A 25,523-nucleotide genomic window follows, 5' to 3' on the forward strand; every position below is an offset into this window, starting at 1 on the left:
CTGTTTACTTGAACCTACCTTTATGTCTTTCATCATGCTTCTATGGGTGGGGGTGGGGGAATACTCAGACACAAGAGAACAGAGATGACGGAGTGAAAGAATACCTCATGCTCAGAAACGTCAGCTTTCATTGTGCTGAATAACAAGGAATCTTTATATTTTTCAGCTTTTTTATTAGAAATCTAGAATTTAACAAATGCATGGCAACACAAGAATATAAGAACTTGCAGTTTTATTGCAAAAATGTTAAAAAGGCATTATGAAAGAACTAAACTTTATTCTGCCCATTCTATGTGGAGGCCTAGAAGCTATTCACTTTGGCAGGAAAAATAATTGCTCCTTGTTTTGATACTAAATATGATACCGGGTAGTTTGTTTTTCACTATTTGGAATCCAGTTCTTAAAACAATCAAGGAAGTTAAAGATGAGCGACATGACATATCTTGGATCAAATCCACTAGATGTCAGCTCCAGCGAACCAGCTGGCCCAGAGCTGCCATTCGGTGGGGAGACGGACTTCATGACAGATGAGGAGGCCAGGGGGCTGGACGCTGCGCTATTGACCTGCTGGGGACCAAAATGAGCGACAGCGAGGCTTCCTGACATTCACGGAGGTCCAACATGCAATGGAGGATCTGCGCGGCCACCGAACAGCTGAGAGGCAGTTGCGCAGCAATGATATCATCAGGGGAGCACCAGAGGCAGATGGAGCCCCCTCCTGTTCCCTTGTCTCGTTTGAATCACTGTTGGCAATGCCCTGTTCTGGCTAGTGGCAGAGCAGTGACTGGCTCATCTCCCCCAGATAAATCCAGCCCTGGAGGCTGCAATTATGGGCATAACACAGACTGAATATCAAGACATAGAATCATTGCAAATATTTCCGGGTCACATGGGAGAGATAGGTGTTCGGGATTGGATAATGAGGGGGATAAGTGTACAGGTGCAATGTATAAAGAGTGATGGGAAATAAGGGCATGTAGCCCTAACAATAGTTTCTTTTGGATGCTCAGTGAGTGCCAAAAATAAAAGGCAGAAGCAGCAAACCAGGTTTGTTTTGTATGTGTCCTTTATTCTTATTCTGGAACCTGACACAGGGTTAGAGTAAGAGCAGTGTTAGCCTTCGTATGATGTCTGCACAATTGACACTCTCAAATCAGAGATTGTTTAATGCTCATTTATTTGTTGTGGTATGTCTTTGGTCAGCAAAGACATTGGATCTTTGCCCCAGCAAAAGTACTCCAAGGAATGAAATGAATCCTAAAAGAAGTGTAACTGCATCAGGACAGCAGCCATCCTTTCATCACCTGTGTTTAGGTGTATATATGAGAAGTATATAAAAATAAATATGCTTAATTTTTTATTATTATGAATTAATTTTAATATTTTTATTTGGTATTATTTCAAAAATTAATAACATTTTCAATAACCTGAAATAACATTTTCTGTTCAAATGAATTGCATTTTTCAACCATTAATATATTCCATTTTTTAGATACTTGAAAATTATTTTCCAACTTGGACATTCAATTATTTCTTCTACAGATTGATTGAATGTATAGATAGATGAGCTTAACTTTCTTTCTACTTTTTACTACTTATACAACTGAATTGTTAGCATCTGCTCGGCATAGTTAAAGTAGCTAAATTTTGTGTAACTCTGATGAAAATAAGATATAATATTTTTTATCATAACTAATAGTTGTTGGGGGATATATAGTTCTCCATTTTTATTTTATACTTAACTAATGTTATGATTGTTCATACAATTGTTGTTCATGCAGCAATTCTATTAACATAGTGATGGAAGAGTGAGGTCTGTATTCTGTGATTTGTTCTGCAAGTTGTTAGACTGTTGTTCTATTTATTTGCTTCACTCTTTTAAATTTGGTTATTGACCAAATAAATATTACTGTATTGTTTGGGTCACATCTATTAAAGATAATGTTGCAAGTCCCTTGAAGGCTGCTAAAGCATCCAGGCCATGCTCTTTCATTTAGTGTCATTTTAATTATATCTGTTGCTAAACAAATGCTGTAGGCAAATTAAACCTGAAATATCTCTCACCAAAAAAAAACATTAAAAAAGTCAGTGAATTTAAAATAATATTCTTTTGTTTAATCCATCCATTCTGGTAGAACAATTTCTTCCCTGTTTTCTGATTTAATTACACCACAATATCAACTTCTCATGTGATTCAAAATCAAATTGCAATAGTTCAGTAACCAAGTTTTCCAAGCAAGAAATTGTAGTTCTTGTTTTAATATATCTAAATGGCAATAGCTGCCATGATGTTTACATGTTTATTTTCCAAATGGGCCTGAAGTAATTAAAATAAGTCTCATTCCAGAAAGTTAGAATTGTTAAGAAAAAGTTCAAAGATATACTTGAAAATCTGACAGGCTAAAGCTGCTATACTCATTAAGTAACTGCAATTTGGGCAAAGATGTTCTGAGGACATTAGCCTGCTGTAATATTTTCATTAACTTGTCCATCTGTATGAAATATGTAATGAAAATTAACATAATCCTTTAAAAGTACATTAATTTTGATACAATATTCACTTTATTAATGTTAATCTTAGTAAGGAATTAATGGGAGTTAAATTAATGACCAAATTAAATTTCATTGAAATTATATCAGTACATTTAACTCAATTTTTTGTGATAAACTTATGAAGAGAAGTGAATCCAATAATTTTATAGAATATATAGAAAATGTAAACACTAATCTCCTACAATGACATATAGTAAGAATTGGTCCCAAAGGCATTTACAGATTTATTCCAAATAGTATATTTTACAAAATATAAACAATATTATTGTATTTCAACAAGTTTAATTATATAATTGCCAAGGATAGCCAAGATATCAATTTATATTTATATTTAATGTCAAATTCCACCATGTCTTATTTATCACCTTCTAACAGGAGAAGTCAAGAATCAAAGAATAAAGGAGATAAAGACAATCCTTGTCAGAGTTCACAATTTAATTTAAAGGGTTGAGAGTCAAATTCAATGATGATATAGATAACTGGGCACAGAATGAAGATACCAGATTGTAATTTAGTGAAGAAAAGATAAGAGAAATCCATGTCTTTTTAAAACACATTTCATTAATTCAGTCTAGCGCATATCAGAGCCCTTTCAATATTATTAGAAACTATTGATTATAGTTTATCCATAGCTATATCCATAATATCAATAATCATATGAATGTTGTAAGACATTTTCTATTTTATATACATTCAGAGAGAGAGGGATCTATTATGAATTGTATAACTTTCCATAGTCTAGTAACTAATGTTAATATTTTGCCATCCACTTCTTTTAAGCTGGTTCATTTCTGTAGAACAGAAACTACAGTCAGAGGGGAATGTTGGAAAGCTGGAAATTGTTTCACATGTTCTATTTTGAAAAGTTTTTAAAGTAGTTAAAATATTTGATTATTTATTATTTGTATTTTTTCTGTAGTTGAACCAACTGTGAGCTTAACAAAGGGACCAAATCCTTTAATAGATGGTGCCAATCGGACAGTTGCAGCCATTTGTACTGCAGCCACTGGAAAACCAGCTGCAGAGGTCTTCTGGGAAGGTGGTCTTGGTGAAATGGAATCCACTTCAACGTCATATCCAAATGAAACAGTCACAGTGCAGAGCGAGTACAAGCTTGTTCCTACCCGTTTTGCTAGAGGAAGACGTATAGCTTGTATTGTGAGACACCCAGCCTTAGAAAAAGAGATAAGAATGCTTTATGTGCTTGATATTCAATGTAAGTAATGATATATTAAGCATATATTTTGTTTTGGTATGTACACCTATATTTTGGACAGACTTGATCTATAGTACATGGGTCAGGTTTCACAAGTGGGTGTAAATATAATTTCTTACATTTTTCTTGGTTTGGGGTAATATATCACACATGCACACACAAACTCAAATCTGTTCTTTCATACATTTCATAGATCAGAATGATGATGTCCATTTTGATTCCCTAATTATCCAAATTTTGAGATGCAATATTCAGGTTGAACATACTAAAATAAATCTTAAGAGTGTTCAGTTAATGAAATTGATTCAAAATGTTTGTTTAGATAAGTTATATTGTGTTTGAAAGTAACAATATGGAACATATATTATGAATGAACACAAAGCTGTTTAGCATATACTGAAGATAGCAAATTTGTCTACAACTAGTTATTTCTGCTTATTGGATCTTCCATTGTAAAAATTGAGTCTAAATAAGTTATCAATCAAGAGAAACTTATTTCTTGTTTCGATTTAGATAAACAAAATCAGACTAATTTTGGGTCTTTTATATATATATATATACACACACACACACACACACACACACACAATAAAAAAAATTGCTACCTTTTATCATGGGTCTTGATAAAAACATTATCCAGATGTTTATCAGATTTGCTGTGCAAAAAATATCTATCACATTTTAAAAGTTATGAATTGTTAAGAACCCATTTACATGTTTTTATCTTAGAAGTGTTGGTATAGGTAGTTCGATTTAGGGAGTTAACAGAAGATTATTTTGTACTAGTAGTACAAGCCTTTAAAATTATAAAATGAAGTGTTCATCATTAAAATTGCCTGTTCTTTAGATTTTACTCTGGACTTGAATTTAAGTACTTCCATAATGGGTTATGCAACTGCATATAATTATGTATGTTTGTAGATTCTCCTGAGGTTACAGTAACTGGATATGATGGAAACTGGTATATTGGAAGAGAGAATGTTTTGCTCAGGTGTAATGCAGATGCAAATCCACTACCAATGGAGTTTACATGGAGTCGGTAAGTCATTCTTAAAATAAATTAAATTTAGCAATTTAATAATAGTTTATAATATTATATTCATATCACAAGATATTGTACAGGTAATCCTCAACTTACAGTAGTTCATTTGGTGACTGTTCGAATTTACAACAACATTGAAAAAAATGAATTATGACCATTTTTCAACTATTGCAGCATCCCTATGGTCATGTGATCAAAATTTGGATGCTTGGCAACTGGCTCATATTGATGATGGTTACAGTGCCCCAGAGTCATGTGATCAGTTTTTGTGATCTGACAAGTAAAGTCAATGCGAAAGTCAGATTCACTTAACCATGTTACTAACTTAACAACTGCAAAGTTTCACAGTGGTGGCAAGAAAGGTTGAAAAATGAGGCAAAATTCACTTAACAACTATCTCACTGAACAACATAAATTTTAGTCATAAGTCAAATTGAAGTCATAAGTTTAGGACTACTTGTGTACAGAAAAGTATTTTGAATCTTCCAAAAATATTTAGTTGGAAATAAAACTTGTAGATTAAAAGGCCCTTTTTCTGAGCCAGTAAATCAAAAGTGACAAATAGCAGTGTTGAAATGCTGGATTAATTTTCAACAAAGTTGACATAATTTACATTTCCTACATACTAAATAACTTAAATATATGTACAATTTGAATAATTTATTTTTAAAAAGTTAAACTAATTAAGCGTACCATAAACACTGTTTAAAACAAGCATAAAGGTGAATCTTCCTAATTGATGATGTAAATTAGTTTATTTTATATCCACCCTGTGTCATGTGCAAGGAACCAGAAACTACACTGAGAGTAAGCCAAAAAGGCTTCAATATTCTGGTCTCTGCCACTTTCTCCCATAGAGCAACTGCAAGCTAGGCTGACTCTTTTCTCCTCTCTTCTCTAGTTGGTGATTCCACCATCCTGATTCCACAAGTTTGACTTAAAGAACAAATAAAAATAAAATGTCATGTATTATATTTTATTGTGGTAGCTCATGCTTTACAGAAAAATGTTCATGATTCATAAGAACCAATTAAGGATTTCAAAACAGTATTTTTAGAAAATCTTGATAACCTTATATACATATGTGAATCATATATAAATCTAAAATTTCCATGTCGGATTTAGTAGTTTGAATCTGTAGACCTCAGCAACTTATAAAACTTACATTTTCTGGTAACATCAGTTCTAAAACCTGTTTTGTGTCAGGTTGCCTGCCATTTTAAAATTAATGACAGTGTCAGTTTAGAACCAAAGTAACTCCATAGGTCCATTCAAACCTGGCTTAAGCATCTTTGTGTCTATTAAGTTCTATATACAGATATTAGCCAAGGAGTGAGTGAGTGAGTCTGTCTGTCTGTCTATCTAATCTATCTATCTAATCTATGTATCTGTCTATCTTTTAGAAAAATTTAGGAACTATAAAAGCAGAATTAAACAAGTTAATAAGTTAATATCAGAGCCCATTACAAGTTTGCCTATCCCCTGGGATCCCCAGCTTTGCTGCCATAGCAGATCTTGAGGGAGGTTCTATAATCTGGGCACCACAACAGAAAAGGTCTGCCATTGAGGGCCCACATTGGTAACACTGATATCAATAAGCCTGATACCAATAAGATCCACAACTTCATTGGAAATTATAACTCATCAGCCATCTTCCCAAATGAAATAATTGCTGTCTCCAGAGATGGACCAGAATATAAAAACAGTGATGGATCAACTACGACCTTATAAACAACGAACTTTCATTTCTGGACTGGCAAAATCTGTTCGCAACCTGTATAACCCCTGAAGGCCACTATAGAGTTTTCCTACTTGAAATCAATAGTCATTAAAGTATATGTACCACAAACGACCACCATGATCAGGAAAAGCAAACTACCCATATCAATAAAAAAGCTTCAATCAAAAAAAAATCCCTCTGGAAAAGAAACAAAAGGCTATGGAGCAAATTTCAAAAACCGCTACAGAAATATATGCAACCAAATAAAAACTGAATGCACAAATTACCACACCAAGCAAGAAGAGGACCTTCTGCGCACAAATTCCAATCGCGCCTTTTATAATTTTGTTAACAATAAACTAAAAGACTCAAGACCCATCCCTCCACTAAAAGATTCTAACAGCAAAGAATGCATTGACGAAACAGTAAAAGCAAACCTCTTCAACATTTTCTTTGGCTCAGTTTTTGTTAACAGTGATGACACATATCCGACATTCCACAAACATACCAGCAATGAGTATGATGACTTAACTCATATAAATTTCACAGAAGATAATGTTGGAAAAGCTCTTCATAACTTGAAACCATCGCTATCTATTCGACCCGATGGTCTATGTGCATACGTCTTAAAAAAACTTTCCATTAATATAGCAGAACCCCTAAGCATAATCTTTGATAAAGCCTTCACTACCAGTTCCCTTCCCAAACTTTGGTCACTAGCCACAGTCATCCCAATCTTCAAAAAAGGAGACCCTAGCTTAGTCGAAAATTACAGACCAATCTCTCTGTGCTGCGTCACCTGCAAAGTCATGGAATCAATCAACAACCAATCCATTACCTCATACTTAGAAACTAACAACCTAATCTCCAATAAACAATTTGGTTTCAGGAAAAAATTATCATGCAACTTACAACTTACATATGGACTACAAATCTTGATCAAGGCAAAACAATAGATGCAATCTACATAGACTTCTGCAAAGCTTTTGACTCAGTAGTACACGATAAACTTCTCCTAAAACTAAAATCCTATGGCATTTCAGGACCCCTTCACAAATGGATATCTGCTTTTCTGTCTAACAGACAACAAGTGGTCAAAATTGGCAATGCTCTATCAAATCCTGTTCCTGTCAAGAGTGGCGTTCCTCAAGGCAGCGTTCTTGGACCAACACTCTTCATACTATACATTAATGATCTTTGTGACCATATCTCAAGTAATTGTGTTCTCTTTGCTGACGATGTCAAACTATTTAACACCACAGACAATACATCTATCATTCAAAAAGACCTTGATCATTTAACCGCTTGGTCTAAAATTGGCAACTCAAATCTCAACCAGCAAATGCTCAGTCTTACTTATTGGAAAAAGAACCCAAACACTAAGTACATACTTGATGGACATTACCTTACAGATGACCCCCATCCCATTAAAGACCTTGGAGTTTTCATGTCAAATGATCTAAGTGCCAAAGCCCACTGCAACTACATAGCAAAAAAGGCTCTAAGAGTTGTTAACCTAATCTTGCGTAGCTTCTTTTCCAAAAACACTACACTACTAACCAGAGCATATAAAACATTTGCTAGACCAATTCTAGAATACAGCTCTCCTGTTTGGAACCCTCACCACATCTCTGACATCAATACAATTGAACGTGTCCAGAAATATTTTACAAGAAGAGTTCTCCATTCCTCTGAAAACAACAAAATACCTTATCTCACCAGACTTGAAATCCTAGGCTTAGAAAACTTGGAACTCGGTTGCCTTCGACAAGACCTAAGTTTAACTCACAGAATCATCTATTGTAATGTCCTTCTTTTAAAGACTACTTCAGCTTTAATTGCAATAATACAAGAGTAACCAATAGATTTAAATTTAACTGCTTTAATCTAGATTGCAGAAAATACGACTTCTGTAACAAAATCATAAGTGCTTGGAACACTTTACCTGACTCTGTGGTCTCTTCCCATAATCCTAAAAACTTTAACCAAAAACTTTATACAATTGACCTCACCCCTTTCCTAAGAGGACCATAACGGGCGTGCATAAGAGCACAAACGTGCCTACCGTTCCTGTCATATTGTTGTTGTTTTTTCTTCCTATATATATATGCTTATATCTCCTAATATTTACTCATATATATGTTTATATATAATTTTTTTGTATGACACTTATATATATTGTTGTGACAAAATAAATAAAATAAATAAATAAATAAAAATAAAAACACATTGCAAGCAGGGCTCCTGGGTCCAGGAATGGATGCAACTGGCACACAATTGTGCAAAAGGCCACCTAACCATGACTGCCCCTTGCTCCAAATTATGTCAGATTTCTAGGAAAGACTTGCAAGCATGTTTTCTTCTTTTTTCAATATTTGTTATATGTTTTCCTATCATTTAGATAATTTAGCATATACATGCATAACCTATATATGCTAAGGAACAGATTTCAGAATATGAATGCTGTAAATAGCTAGCCATAAAGATGCTTTTTAAAATATGTAGCTTGATTTCCATTAACAAGGTTTTACACATTGTTTTTGTATACCTTTTGGTGTTCAATTGATACTATTTACCCATTATATACTCTAGATAACACTTCTGGAAGTGATTAGACACCTTTGTAAATAGAACTTGCTTGTCCTGTATTATTTCATGACAAACTAATGATTCTGTTGAATTCTTTTGTTAGTAGCATAAAATTCAATGGTTATAATCATTGGTTTCATGAAAGTGAAAATATTTCTGTCTGGAAAATGAGAACAATCAGTATTCCAAATGAAATATTATTTGCAAAATGCTCATATTGCTCTAAATATTTTACAATTCAGGCTGGATGGACATTGGCCTGAGGGATTACAGCCTTCCAACAATACTTTGCATTTCAACAGTCCTTTGTCTTACAATTATACTGGAACATACATTTGTAAAGTGGCCAATTCACTTGGTCAAAAAAGTGATCAAAAGACTATTTACATATTAGGTAAGTTTTCCCCCTCCCCTTTGGTTATTTTCCCTCCTTCTTTTCTCTTACATTTTATTTTTTTCTTAAATGTTATATCAGAGTATTGTCTAATATAGTTGTTTTTTAAAACCATTTTTCAAGATATGGTCTCTACTGCATAATTTACTTACCTGCTTAAGACCTGGGTTTTTTTACCTAAGCCCTTCCTGTTCAAAGGCAAAAACAAATTTCTTTTCAGAACTTTTATTTAAAATATGCTTAATGATTTGTCCTATATTTTATTGCCTCGCTAAATCACTATTATTTTTTGTTAAAATGTTTTATAGGAAGTAGCAGATAAACAATGCAAATAAATAATAAATTGTATCATAGATAATTGCTTAACATTTTATATATTGGTTTGAAAAACAAAACTTCCAAATTATTTATACATTAAATGAAATTAAATGCCAAGAACTCTTGTTCTTCTTGGGTGACTTCGGGTTTACTTTACCCTAATTGTGATTTTAAAAGTATGTTTATATATATGGTGTCACAACGGTGAAAAAAATGGCATAATTATCATTACAGTACTGGTACAAGAAGCAGATCACAAATAGTGTGTATACTCTTGAGTAGAAAACTAGTGTAGGCTACTTGAAATATGAAATGGGAAATATTAGTACCAAGAGTTAATTCTCTCTTTGTTTCAATTACTAACACGCCAGTCTCTCTTTCAGTTTCAGCCTCACTACTTAAGTAAATACAGAGATATTTGGGTGTGGAAAATTAGCGTGAGCATGAAATGGGTTATTTCAAATATTATGGAAGCATTTTAGGTTCAAACTGATTTATTCTATGCTCAAAACAATAATTACCTTTTTCACTAAAAAGAGGACTTTCAACTTCCAAACATGCAGGATTTTTCACATATGAAAACAAAATATTTTACATATTTAAAGAGATAATACAGTTGATCTGTTTTACTGCATTATAAAAATATGACAAGATGCTATATGCAAAATATTTTGAACCTGTGCTAAAACTTCAAGTAAATGATTTATTTTAGATTCCAGGTAGGTAAGATATATGTCTCATGAAAACAGCATGGTTCCTGCCATCAGTTTTCAGCTTATCTAGAATGTTATTTAGTGAATTTGTGCATGAGCTGGAAGTTAAATGAAGAAAAATTATGTGCTGAATTTTCATCCATAAAGTCTGGATATTGCTCAATAATATTCTTTAAAATCTTGAACCATGTTAGCATTTTTTACCTAGTAGTTGTTCCTCTGACAGGAATCCTGTTTGTTCAGATCAGCATCTATTCTATTTCCCAGTGAGACATAAGAAAAACATGAGACCAGAGAAAGAATTATAGACTATTTCAAAATACAAATAAAAAGTAGGAGTGGGTGAGTTTCCCTGGGTTTTATATGTCACCAGACTGAAGCAATTTAACATCATTTTCCATTAAATCAAAAAAGAGACTCATTACTACTAAGCCAGACTTAAAAATATTATGTAGCAAATGATCCCATCAAAACATAATTGGGTTGTAGTTCCACTCTTTACATAGCAATAATAAGGAATCAAAGAAATCTTTCCCTAGATGCCTAATCCACGTTGCTCTTTTAAAAGAATCCCCTCTGCTAGGATGATGAAAATAAGGCTTTCACATCTGTTGAATGTTGAAAGCCAGAAGCATCCTTAATGCATGATATAATGATCGAATCCAGTTCCATGCTTGGAAAGGTCCTTAGTATTTAAAAGATGGAGATAATACATTAGATAAAAGAGTAGAAAGTATCAATAGAGAAAATCATTCTGTGATACTAGCTGCAAAGTCAGCAAGCATTCTTTCACAAAGAAGTGAGAAATAAAAATAATGCAAGGCTACTTTTTCTGTACCTTAAAAAAAACTACAATACATGAATTTAAATTTAGAAAATGACAGCTTATTTACAGTGAATGGGAAGGGATTTCCCCCCTTTCTCTTAGCCCTCTATATTAATTTGAAATTAGATTATCTTGATGACATTTCACTGTTAAACAGTTCTGATTATAATGACTGTGTTCTGCTTCTTGGTTTAAAGGCAACTGTTGACCTAATCAGTAGATCTATTCTTGTGACCTTTTAACTACTTAATTTTTATATGATATTTTTGTCTTGACTGTTTGCTGCTATTTTTATATTGTATATTTTGATGTCCTTCTGAATCTCTTCTGGAAATTTATTTGGAGGGAAGGATACATATCTTCATAGGTAATTCCTGAAATAATGAAGAAATAATTGTATAACTGTAAATTTAATTAGTGTTAAGATTTCTATTAAGGTTTTTAGTTAAATTTTTTAACACATGTTCTTACAGATCTATAATAAAATCAGTGTTTCAATTTAATTGAAATTTAATTGTGTGCAGCACAAATATTTTTTAAAAAATTGAGCAGAACACTTGTACCCAAATAAATTAATTGTGTGAAATTATTTCAACGTTGTTTTTAAAATGTTTGTTTCAGTTCCTGATCTGTTTATCATTTAAGAATTCTGGCAATTAAATCAATTATTTTTAAAAAATCATTTTTATGGGATAGTGATAACAAAGAAATGTTACATATAAAAAGTGAACATGATTTTTTTTTCTAGTTTACTGGTTATTCTTAACTTTAATGGGAAATGCTCCCAGATTAGAATCTTATTTATTTATTAATTCAATTTGGGTGGCACTTATGACATTCTGATTTTGGGGTATGTTACCCATCCTTAGATAGTTAAGTTCAGTGTATAATAATAGGATATTAAATACAGATTTTAAAGAATGGAAATATTTACTGTTTCACCTATGAAGCATTTTAATTCTCACCATATCCTTTGCGTTTCCAATCTGGTCTTGTAAATTAGAGGGTTCTCTGAAATAGATTTGTAGTATTCCCAGAATGGAAAGGGGGAGAATTCAATTCTTAAGCAGAAGTCTGAAGTGCAGAAGTGCATGATAATGAAGTATCCTAGATAGGCTAGCTAGTCTCAAGGAAGAAAGATTTTGAAAAGGAGTATTTGCATGCTCTAGGTGTGTTGTTATTGTCCCCATTTATTTATTTGCTTTATTGAATTTGCATGCCACCCATTTGTCTACTAAGCAAGCATTCTTCTCTTTTTTTAATCTTAGATTTAAGAAATTATTTGCATAATCTTACCTCTGTTTTATGCCTAAATATGAATCCTGTTCAGAGCCCCTTTTCATAAATACACACTATTTATTTACATATTTATTAATTGGGCATATTTAACAGTTGCCTATCTTTCTCACAGAAGAACTCTGGGAAGTATACAATAAAATATTAAAAGTGTAAAATTTAAAAGAGTATATAAAATTTTAAAAAGGCAATGGATGTTAAGAAATGATTAAAAGATGGGGGATCAACCTGACAGCTGTGTGCTTATCTGTCATGTTTTTATGCCTTTACTGAAGACCAGAAGATTGGGGGCCTACCTCACTTCTGGAGGGAGTATGTTCCACAGGGCAGGAGCAATGGCTGAGAAACCTCTCTTCCTGGACCCCACTAGTTGGAATTATTTAGCTGATAGGTCCACCACATGTCTTCACTGCCTGGGTTGATGTAACTGAATGAAGATTGTTCATTAGGTAACCTGGCCCCTAGCTTTCTAAATTTCAGTGGATATTTTTGTGGTGTTTTTAAGTAAATAACTTGTGTGTATTTTCAATAGATAAAGTGACTTAAGCTACCAACATATAGTAGTTTTACACAGCTTTAACTAGAGCTGTTTAGAGATTCTTTTCTGTTTCATTTCCTCCCTTATTCAAGCAGTTTCTCTCAATGCTTTTACTAAGAGGGTCACTGATTGGTGGTGGTGGGAAGGGAGCAGGAGAGGGGAAATATTGCTTCTTGGGCTTTGGGGATTCTGGCACATTTTTTGGGTTTTTTCTCATAAATATTTTCTAAAAGTTGTAATCCTTTCCACGTGTTAAACTTCTTTGTAAACCTCTCCCTCGGTCCTGCTTTGTTCCTGTTGCATCGTAGCAGTTTATCTTTAGTCCTCATCATACAAATAGAATCCAGAAAAGTCCAGTAACCTCCTTCCCCATTGTTTAACACTTCTGCCTTTTAAATATTTAAATATTTTGAACTATAAGGCAGATGTGAAAGACTGGATAGCTAGCCATTGTTTCTTATCAGTTTCTATTAGAGGCTAAATGAAGGCAACAGAATTATGACCCCAATAGATGAATAATGTATTGTGGTGACTCCTTAGAAAAGAAAGCAATTTGAAAGACTAAAGGACAAAAAGCAAAAAAAAAAATCTTCCTTTATTCTCCTCATGACTCTTTGTTGCTTTTAAAATGGTACAATAGGCATACTTGACAAATAAGAATAGTTCTTGATACTTATATGATACAGTAGATCATAAAAGTGTGTAACAAATAAATGTTTTAAGGAGTTCAAGAGTGTCTTTTTGTTACTTATAAATTGCCCTTTTAGAACTTGTTTCTGAAGTCAGTTTTCTTTAAGACCTTTTCATAGGTTATTTTCTTTTTTGTCCCATTCCCTTATTTTTTTTCTATCACAGTTATCCATAATATATTTTACATACGGGAATTGCTATGGCTTCTGTTAAAATATGAGGGTATTCATGGCTTTGTAAATTAAATTATTAATGTCCTAATTCCGTGATGGTGAACCTATAGCATGCGTGCCACAGGTGGCACAGGTAGCCATATCAGTGGGCACGCCAGCTCAGCTCCAATGCGCACACCAGCCAACTGATATTTGTGCCTTCAGGGCCCATCAGAAGTAGGGAAACAGGCTGTTTCCTGCCTCCGGAGGGCCTGTGGTGGGTGGGGAAGGCCCGTTTTTCTTTCTCACCTGGCTTCAGATCCTCTCTATGCATCTAGGGAGGGTGAAAACAGCCTCCCCAGGCCTCTGGAGGCCCAAAATGGCCCGTTTCGGAACATCTTGTTGGACAGGAAGTGACTTTTTTGCTGTCCCCAGCCTCCAGAGATTCCTAGAGAGGCTCTGGAGGCTGGGGACAGCAAAAAAGTCACTTCCTGTCCAACTGGAAGTTGGAAAACGGGTCATTTGGGCCTCCGGAGGGCCTGCGAAGGGGTAGGGAAGGCTGTTTTTGCCCTCCCCAAATGCATAGAGAGGATCTGGAGCCAGGTGAGAAAGAAAAACGGGCCTACCAGGCCATCATGTGCCAGGAGAGGGGGAGGGAAGGGGGTTGCACGCACATGCGCAGGGCACATAGAATTATAGATGTGGGCACGCGCACACACAAACCTCCCCCCCCCATCCTGGCACGAAATGGCAAAAAGTTTAGCCAACACTGCCCTAATTGATTGATTGATTGATTATGTACTGTCTGACCAGGGTTAATCTTACTGGTCATATAGAACGATCTTCAAAAGAGGTAACCACATAAATAGACATTCTCCAGAATTATGACTCCCCAACCTGGCTTTTCCCAAAAACACGCTCATTATCACTGTAACCAAGTCCATCCTATTGCTGGACTTCTTTTTCTATTTCCTAGCAATAAAAAGTTCTCAGTGGGAGGGTCTCTTTATAATGTGTACAAAATATAATTTGAACCTAATTATTTTACCTTGAGTGGGAATTTTGTTTTAAAATCTGGGTGTTTGTTTCCTTGGCTATTCACTATACTCTCTTGCTTTTGGTATTAGTTTTCTCCAAAATTCAAAAGTATCAGTACTACTTTTGTCTTGCTTCTTGATTCCATTTTACTAAGGACATTTCACACTTGACATGATTCACACAATTAAAGGCCTTTCTATAATCAATGAAGCATGTATTTCACTTCTTTTTTGTATTCTTTGATGTTATCTTATCTGCTGTCCATCAGCAATCTAGTCTCATGTTCCTTAGTCTTTTTAAAACCCACCCTAAATTTCTGGCCACTCTATTTCCATGTAGGGCTCTAATTTGCATTGGTTAACCTTATTTTGCTAGTCTATAAAATTAAGGGTATTATGTGATAGTTTGCATGCATTCTTAAATTCCCTTTGATTAGTATGTAGACTGATGTCTTTCAGGCTGTTAGACACTGTCATTCTTCAGATTTGCTGACTTAATATGCTTTGAAACTATAGATTCTTCTTGTGTTATTTGCTGTAATTTTGTAGGTTTTCCATCAATTTTCACCTCTTTCAACTTGATAATACTATCTAACCTCATGTTCTACTAGAAGATCATATAAGTAGGGAATACCTTCTAACTTATCTTTAATGTTGACATCTCTACTATATAGAATTTTCAGTAGACTGCTATCTTTGTTCCTTTTTGAATCAGTTACTATCTGTCCATCGGCATCCTTTAACAAAGCAATTAGAAGCTGGAAACGTCCTCCTAATCTTGCAATCACTCTGGAAGAAAATTCTTATTTTTCTAGTTTTTCCCCCAATAATCAATGTTTTTACAAATGTTATTGCCATTTTTTCCTTATTTTTTTCTAACAACACTCTGAAATGTTTTGCTTTGTTGCTTCCTGAGTTCTTTTTCTTACTTAGCTTTGACTTCTCTTTGTGGCAATTTCCACTCTTCTTCATCTATCTTACTTCTTGCTTTTTGGCCACCTCTTTTCATATTGATCCTTAACTGACCATCAGTGAGAACAGAACTTTGAAACCATTTGATATACTCCTTCTTTAAAATTGGTGGATTTCTGGTTGAAACATGATCAGTTCTGCAGTCAATCCTGGCCATGTCCTGACTGTTATAACTTAGTTTTTCCATCTCCTTGCTCCATTAATATAGTGAATTCCATTTAGCCTACATTTGTACTATATATACACTACATGCATGTACAAAGGTATCTTTTTGGTTGTTTAAAGACTGTTAGGAATGATGAACTATGTGATTAATAAAACATTTTCATAAGATCATTATCATGTTTATCACTTTTTTTAAAAGGAGACAACTTTTGAGATTTGTTTGAAGAAACTGCAGAAGGTTAGGGTCTGAGTTTTGCTTGTTTTTCAGTTGTAAGGTGGTGATGGGGATCAGTGGTTTTCATTTATTTTTTAAAACTAAACATGTTGTAGATCCATTCATTTATCTCTGTAGTATCTTTGTTCATCTGTTTTATTTTTCATTTAATAAGTTTAATATGGGCATAATTAATTTAACAAATTATATAATGAGGATGATTAAATTACATATGGTGTAGACTTAACAGTAATTTTTAACAATGTATTTTTAACTTAACTGTGAATTTTTTAACTTGATAGCAAGGCATTACAAAAATAAGCTCTATAGGCTGTTCAATGAAATGAAACAATGAATTAGATTAATTGAAATATTCAGTATATGTTAATTTCAGTTATAATCATCCCAATAATTAAAATACCTTAGTTTCTTACATTGAGCTTAGATTTTGTCTTGCTACATTGCTAATGATATCTTTGAATGTAGTTTAAACATTATTCTTAACACTTACTAATAGCTTTCTACAGTTAATAATATCCTGCTGCTCAGAAAACTATTTTTTAAAAAAACTCTAAAACGACCATCATCTTTTTTTAACACTTGCATTTTCTTCAAGATGCTTTCCATAATAAGTATAATTTGTTTTACATGAATCATAATTGTTAATAAATACTAGAGATCCAAAATTTGCTGCCATGTTTAGCATATTTTTAACCCATTTTTCTAGATACATTGATAATGTCATAGACTAATAAAAGTAAAATACTTCTGTCATATAGCATTAGAACAGAGCTATTGCTTCATACAGTCATGACCGAAAGGGTTGGCACCCCAGAAATTTTTCCAAAAAATCAAGTATTTCTCACAGAAAAGTATTGCATTAACACATGTTTTGCTATATACATGTTTATTCCCTTTGTGTGTATTGGAACAAAACAAAAAAAAAGGCAGGGAAAAAAGCAAATTGGACATAATGTCACACAAAACTCCAAAAATGGGCTGGACAAAATTATTGGCACCCTTAACTTAATATTTGTTTGCACACCCTTTGGAAAAAATAACTGAAATCAGTAGCTTCCTGTAACCATCAATAAGCTTCTTATACCTCTCACCCGGAATTTTGGACCACTCTTCCTTTGCAAACTGCTCCAGGTCTCTTTTATTGGAAGGGCGCCTTTTCCCAACAGCAATTTTAAGATCTCTCCACAGGTGTTCAATGGGATTTAGATCTGGACTCATTGCTGGCCACTTCAGACCTCTCCAGCGCTTTGTTGCCATCCATTTCTGGGTGCTTTTTAACGTATGTTTGGGGTCACTGTCCTGCTGGAAGACCCAAGATCTCGGACGCAAGCCCAGCTTTCTGACACTGGGCTCTACAGTGCGACCCAAAATCCTTTGGTAATCCTCAGATTTCATGATGCCTTGCACACAGTCAAGGCACCCAGTGCCAGAGGCAGCAAAACAACCCCAAAACATCATTGAACCTCCACCATATTTCACTGTAGATATTGTGTTCTTTTCTTTGTAGGCCTCTTTCCGTTTTTGATAAACAGTAGAATGATGTGCTTTACCAAAAAGCTCTTATCTTGGTCTCATCTGTCCACAAGACATTTTCCCAGAAGGATTTTGGCTTACTCAAGTACATTTTGGCAAACTGTAGTCTTGCTTTTTTATGTCTCTGTGTCAGCAGTGGGGTCCTCCTGGGTCTCCTGCCATAGCGTTTCATTTCATTTAAATGTCGATGGATAGTTCGCGCTGACACTGATGCTCCCTGAGCCTGCAGGACAGCTTGAATTTCTTTGGAACTTGTTTGGGGCTGCTTATCCACCATCCGGACTATCCTGCGTTGCAACCTTTCATCAATTTTTCTCTTCCGTCCACGCCCGGGGAGATTAGTTACAGTGCCATGGGTTGCAAACTTCTTGATAATGTTGCCACTGTGGACAAAGGCAAATCTAGATCTCTGGAGATGGACTTGTAACCTTGAGATTGTTGATATTTTTCCACAATTGTGGTTCTCAAGTTCTCAGACAGTTCTCTTCTCCTCTTTCTGTTGTCCATGGTTAGTGTGGCACACACAGAAACACACAAAGCAAAGACTAAGTGAACTTCTCTCCTTTTTATCTGCTTTCAGGTGTAATCTTTATATTCCCACACCTGTTACTTGCCCCAGGTGAGTTTAAAGGAGCATCACATGCTTGAAACCATCTTATTTATCCACACTTTTGAAATGGTGCCAATAATTTTGTCCAGCCCATTTTTGGAGTTTTGTGTGACATTATGTCCAATTTGCTTTTTTCCCACTGCTTTTTTTTGTTTTGTTCCAATACACACAAAGGGAATAAACATGTGTATAGCAAAACGTGTTAATGCAATACTTTTCTGTAAGAAATACTTGATTTTCTAGAAAAATTTCTGGGGTGCCAACACTTTCGGCCATGACTGTATGCATAGCTTTCTAGTTTGTATCGTCAGCTTTTAACATACCATCTATATATAGCAAAGAATTCCAATACTTCAATTTAAATGCATTCAGTTTCATAATTAGTCCCTGATAAACGTGAGCAATGCTGATACTCCACATTGTTTATATGTATTTCTTAGACTTAAAACAACATTCCCATAATAGAAGAAAAGTCTTTGTTTTATGTCAGGTAGATATTCCACACATTTCATATAAAATTTAAAAATGATTTTGATTTTAGAATTATTTCTAAGGTTTAGTTTTAATTTTTGTGTTTGATTAACTATTTAAGAAGACACCAAGAATATCGGAAGCATTGCAATGAACAACCAACCAACCATTAATGCACTGATTTCTAAATCCTAACTATAAATCATACTATATTTTGGAGGCAAGTTTTAAATTATGTTTAGCTAACTGAGCATGCATTTTTTTTAGTTTTTCATTCTTTAATATTTTCTAAGGAATATATAATCCATGAGGGCTTTCATTAATTTATTTTGAACTCTGACTAGGATAATAAGGAATTGACTAACTTCTCAGCTGATGGAATTGTTCCATGTTTGCTTCAAAACAACATGGAAGCATTGCCTTATTAAATTATTTTAATACTATATATATTATCCAGAAGCTGTACATAATTGTATTTTCAACCAATGGTAAACAGTTTTACAATAAAATGAAGAATGAAAAACTATGTTAAAGTACACTTTCTTACTCATCAACTGTGCTTTCTTATCAGCTCTTAACTTAAAATAGTTTGCATTGACATTTTCTGCCTTTTCTGTCTTGTGTATCTCTTTGCTCTTTCATTAGATCCTCCCACTACTACCACTTCACCATTCACGATTCCATGGCTTCCTTCAACTGATGGCAACACAGGTTTAGCAACTCAACCAAAACTAAAGCTTTTTCCAACATCATCATGGCCAGAAATACAGGAAGACAATTGGGGCACCATCATCGGTAGTGCAGTGGGCGGGGCTCTTTTCCTGATACTTGTATGTGTCCTGGTTGGAGCTGTCTGGTATAGGAGAAGGAGGACGTTCCGTGGTGACTACTTCGCTAAGAACTACATTCCACCATCAGATATGCAAAAGGAGTCCCAGATAGATACCCTGCAGGTTGAGGATGTGGATTCTTACCCTGACAGTGTGAAAAAAGAAATAAAACATCCTGTGAACAGTCTCTTAACTAAAGACTACATGGGAGAAACTGAAAAAACAGACTGGAACAAAGTAGATACTATTAACAGATACCAGGACAGGTATGAAAGACCAATGGATTACTATGAGAGTGGAACTCTGGGAATGAAATACTTGGGTGATGAATGTTATGATGAAAATGAAGATGACTTAGTTTCACATGTAGATGGCTCTGTAATATCTCGGAAGGAGTGGTATGTGTAACGGTAACATCCACTTTCGTGTCTTGACTATATATAAAGTTCCTTCGTTAGCTGATCACTTTCAGATTGTTTATACTTTTTCTTGAGGAATAAGCTTTTCCAAGTTGATTTTCAAGCTTTTTATATTCTAACTTGACAAATGAAATGTAAAAACCTCATTTAAGTGTACTGAAGCTGCTTTATGATTTTTCCCCCCAATGCTGTACTACTGTCTTTCATAAAAATGAATTCTAATATAGTGCTCTATTTGGCATATAGCACAAGATGAGAACAACCTGCTACATTTAAAAAATGAAATTCTTATAAAAAGTTTGAGTTGAAACAGCTGTCTTGTTATTGTAAATTTATGATAAAAATTACCTTGATAGAACTTTCTGAACTATAGTTCTACTTAATGGGAACATGATGGTGATTCGGAATCAGAGCTGATCTAAGGCACATTTTGTTTACAGAAATGACTTATGATATGAAATAATCTGATGGCACAGTTTTTTCAAAGCTTTATTGTTAGGTTTTCTGCACAGAATGTAATACCTCTACATTTTTGAGCCTTGCCATAATTAGATACTGTACCTTTTACAGACGACTTGTTGCACTGAACCTGCTGCAATGGACATTTCGATGAACAGAAATTGCAATGTAACAGGAAAATTATATTTTTTTACACTGCATCTTATTTCCAAGCACTGGAATATGAGAATTCAAATCTTTTAGTTAAATTTCCAGAACAATCCTTTTCATAAGGTTTATTATATATTGTTTCAATCAAACGGTTTTCTTTAATTATTGTTCAGGAAAAACTAAGTTTCCCTAACCATTCTACAGAATATTTGTTAAGCACAAACCTATAAATGCATTGAAACTCACATGCACCTTCTATATTCAATGAAGGTGCATTTTAAGAAATAAACATTTGACTTGTCACAGAATTTGGTGGTGTTTCGAGACATATATGGGCTATATAAAGAGTTCTTACAGAGCAGGGGCCACTTTAGAAGCAAGAGTAACTTTATGTGTATGGTAAGCTGCAATCTTGGATAATTTGAAAAAAGAATGAAAAGGCAACAAAAACAAAAAATATTGCTTAAAGAGAAATCTTTCCTAATAGAGTATTTCCTGTGAGACATTTGGGGAAATGTATGTTGTTTCAGAAGAAATGTTGCGGAAGCTTACTGTTAACCTAAGGAACTGAATAGATGGGAGGAGCAAATATATATAACAAAAGGGATGTATGATCTCTGTTGAAAAAGAGTAACTGCTGTTTTAAAAATTCTATCAATAGATTTAGAATGTAGTTCATTGTACAGAGGATAATACAGTGCAACCAATAAGAATAAAAAGTTGTGAGCATATGTGCTTAGAAGCAAAATCCATTGAAATCAGTGGAATTTTTCTTTTCGTTAACTATAAAACTGAAAAGGTGAGTGTGTTTAAAGAAGTTGAAGTAACTTTAAAATATTAGTTGAATTTGATAGCATGATTATTTGAAAAAATAGCACTGCTTAGCAACTGTTTTCCAATATATACCTGGAGTATTATGAACACATTACAAAAAAATCCACAGTATTGTAGAGCTTTTCAGCAATTATAGTATCTATAAGGGTGCAGTTTTGACAGTATACTGTGATTTGGTTGCTGTGTCTTTAAAAACGTGACTGCAGCTTAGTAGTTATTCATTAAACTAATTCTCTACATATCTCTCTCACATTGATAATTCAAGTGTTCACATTTTATTTGACTAAAATCTCTTTTCAGTGTTTTTCGAAGTTAAATTATTATACCATATTTCCTGTGAACTCAAGTGAGTTTTTTGTGATCTGATTTATCATCTAACTGAATAACTTGTTTTTAATCAAAGTTAGTCTTTGGTCAGATGCTTAAGCTAACAGTGGATTCAAAACTGTTTGGTTGGAGGAGGCAGTAATTTGGTTTTTGGATTTTGTTTTAAAGAATTTTTTTTTCTTGTTTTGGATTTGAACATAGCTTGTGGTCCTAGGAACATCTCCATTGTAATATGCTCTGTATGCCCTCTAAATGCTGTTTTGTAACACAAAAATCTAAAAGTACCCAATATTCTGTTTTTTTATTATAATTTGTTAAATTTATCAAGAGTTTTACAGTTGAATATGAACAGATTCATATTAGGTTTACAGTGTTCAATGTTGCAGTGTTTCTTAATGTATGTTTGGTGTAAATAGAGAAATTTATTGTAAGTATGAATAGTTGTGTCAAATAAATCTTTTGTTAAATTAACTTCTTGAATGTAGGTCATATGCATAAATGATTGAAATGCATATAAAATAAAACATCTATACACAGCAAGTGCAGTAGGATGGAAAATTATAGAATAATATAGAAAAATAGTTTCAAGTATTTTGGCATAAATTAAATATGGCTGTTATGAAGCAGTTATTAAACAATTCTGGAAACAAATAGTTGAATTTTACCTAGTTTACACTAAGTTGCATAGGACAAGTTTTTTTTAAATACAGTTAAAAATTCTTAGTACAATTTTAATTGATTAAATTAAATTGATTAAATTGATTTAATTTAATTAGTACTATTTTAATTGAAGAGGAAAATGTGTAAGAAAGTTAGCTGTGGGTAAAATTTTAATAATAATCTGCAAGCACATAAGAAAGCAAGTTCTGTAGTTGGACTATATAGACAAGCAGACATCCACCAGCAGGACATAAGCATAATAGCTTTTTCCTGTTTGTATTGTCCAACAGTAATTGTTGAAATGTGCTTTAGAAGTATCATGATAGAAAAATAGCCGTTGTTAAATTTATCCTCTGTGAATTTATATAATGGCATTCTCATTTAGTTTCTTCCTAGATTTGAAACAAAAGTGCCAATTGTTTTTGAAGAAAAAATAGGAAGTGGACTGTTACAAAACCTGCATATTACCTATGGTTTAGTAAATTGGTAACTTGTTCAGAATGCTTTATTAAGTTAGTGCCACTAGTAGCTTCACTTTAAAGAACACACAAAACTGCCAGTTTATATTCAATAGAAACTATCTACAAAACATAAAAATTCATAGATAGAATTATATAATTTGTCAATTGAATCTTAATGATCAATCCTGTAGTTATTTATTTCACATATTCCAGTTCATCAAAAGTGCTGAACTTGAGGCTCGCACATAACTATCCTATTCAAATAGGTTTAAACAGTCTGATCTCTGTTCAGCATCTGTAGTAAAATTGTCATTAGATGTTCATTTATCAGTTTGGATAGCTTAACAGAGGAAATCCATTCTGCATATGCTCATATAATTTTCAAATTTCAATAAATCAACATCATTTCTAAAGATTTGTTTTTGATCTTTCAAAAACAAATCTTTAGAAATGATATTGATTTATTGAAATTTGAAAATACTAGATTACTGGAATGTTGCCTATATAATTCTTAATACAATATGCTATTTCAGTAATCCAAAATTAGAGCAAATACTGAAATATTGATTTCAGAATTATGTGTATTCATTTAGTAAATGTAAGGCTTTCTAATACATTACTTAGGCTCTGATTTTAATACTTACCTACCATATTTTTCAGAGTATAAGACGCACCTTTCACCGCAAAAAGGATGAAAATCTGGGTGCGTCTTATAGTCCGATTGTAGCCCCACCCAGCCTCTGAAACAGAGGTTTCAGAGGCTGAACAAAGCCTCTGAAACCTCCGTTTGAGAGGCTGAAAAAAACCGGAGGTTTCAGAGGCTAGAAAAAAAGCAAGGCGCAGAGCTCACAACCAATAAACCTGTTGCTAAAGTTCACCTCTGGGAACAGCTGATTGAGGGTATTTCAGGAGGCCTATCCACCCCCAATCAGCCTTTTTCTTATTTTCCTCCCCAAAAACTAAGGTTATACTCCAGTGCATCTTATAGTCCAAAAAATACGGTATTTATATTTTTAAAATATGTTTTATCATTTGCCTATTTGGATTCATTACTGTAAAGTTAATCCATATTTACAGTTAGTACAACACCAAACTTTGTTACCAAAATGAATTACTGTACCACTGAGAGCCTCAGTGGCGCAGTGGTTAGAGTAGTACTGCAGACTACTTATGCTGACTGCCTGCAGTTTGGCAGTTCAAATCCCACCAGGCTCAAGGTTGACTCAGCTTTCCATCCTTCCAAGATGGGTAAAATGAGGACCCAAATTGTTGGGAGCAATATGCTGATTCTGTAAACCACGTAGAGAGGCCTGTAAAGCACTTTAAAGTGGTATATAAGTCAAAGTGCTCCTGCTCTTTCTATCTTCCTATAGTTATGGAAATAGCTTAATTTGAAAATTGATATCTATTATATGGATAGAGAATATGCATACAGATATGATAGATAATAGATGATTCAGTTACAAAAACAATGATTTTGCTGACAATGAACAAGAAAGATTGGTTGGTTAAATATAACAAGTGCTTTGTATATTTTTGTTGATAAAATTTCACATCAAAATGTTTCAGTGTCTCATATGCAATACATGTATCAAAATCCAAATTTTTGTTAAGCTAAAATATACTAGAAATTTGTAAAGGCAATTTTCTCAATGTTTTATAGGCCTGGCACTGAATTTTATTTTTCCATTTTTTTATTTTCAGCATTTAAATTGTTCACCTAAATAAACTTTCCCCCCCCCATACTACAAGGCTATTCATGCATATGCAACGAAAACAATTGTAGATTCTGTGAAATATTTTTAAAGGCAGAAAATACATTTTATTTTTGTAATTTAAGATACATTAACCACATTGTTTGTAACAATTGGTGACTTACATTTCAGATGTGCCATATAAGCAGTCATCATCAGTAGCTGTAGCTGGGGCTGTAATAGGCGCAGTACTTGCTCTCTTTATTATTACCATCTTTATCATAGTGTTATTGACTCCCAGAAAAAAGAGATCATCTTATTTGGACAAAATGTAAGTTGTTTGTGGTATTTTGTTTCAAACTTTATTCAAGTTCTTGGTTTGTAAAAGTATAAACTCTGCTTTAAATACATGCTTTTACCTTTGTCCTGAATTTATATTGAATTTAGAAGCCCAGATACTAAAATTAGGAAGGCAAAAGTCAGAATTGGTTCATTTGTCATAGAAATGCTCTTATTCTAAAGTAAAGTACCTGCTTTTTAGAGATCAGTTACTTGGTTTTCCTTAAGCAAATGGCAATTATTGCATTATCTGTGAAAGGTAATTGCCTATTCTATGTAA

At 33.6% G+C, this 25,523-nt stretch overlaps 1 protein-coding gene across 1 annotated transcript in view; it reads left to right on the forward strand.

Moving 5' to 3' along the window:
- NECTIN3 (nectin cell adhesion molecule 3) overlaps positions 1-23,596 on the forward strand; it is a 51,645-nt gene extending 28,049 nt beyond the window's left edge. The window contains exons 3-6 of the mRNA XM_058186108.1: positions 3,473-3,769; positions 4,691-4,808; positions 9,363-9,514; positions 19,716-23,596. Of these exons, the coding sequence (XP_058042091.1) occupies positions 3,473-3,769; positions 4,691-4,808; positions 9,363-9,514; positions 19,716-20,308 (1,160 nt within the window). The 3' untranslated portion in view covers positions 20,309-23,596. The remainder of the gene's footprint in view (positions 1-3,472; positions 3,770-4,690; positions 4,809-9,362; positions 9,515-19,715) is intronic.
- Positions 23,597-25,523: the final 1,927 nt, after the last annotated feature.

This window comes from Ahaetulla prasina, chromosome 5 (assembly GCF_028640845.1).
Source record: "Ahaetulla prasina isolate Xishuangbanna chromosome 5, ASM2864084v1, whole genome shotgun sequence".
NCBI lineage: Eukaryota > Metazoa > Chordata > Lepidosauria > Squamata > Colubridae > Ahaetulla > Ahaetulla prasina.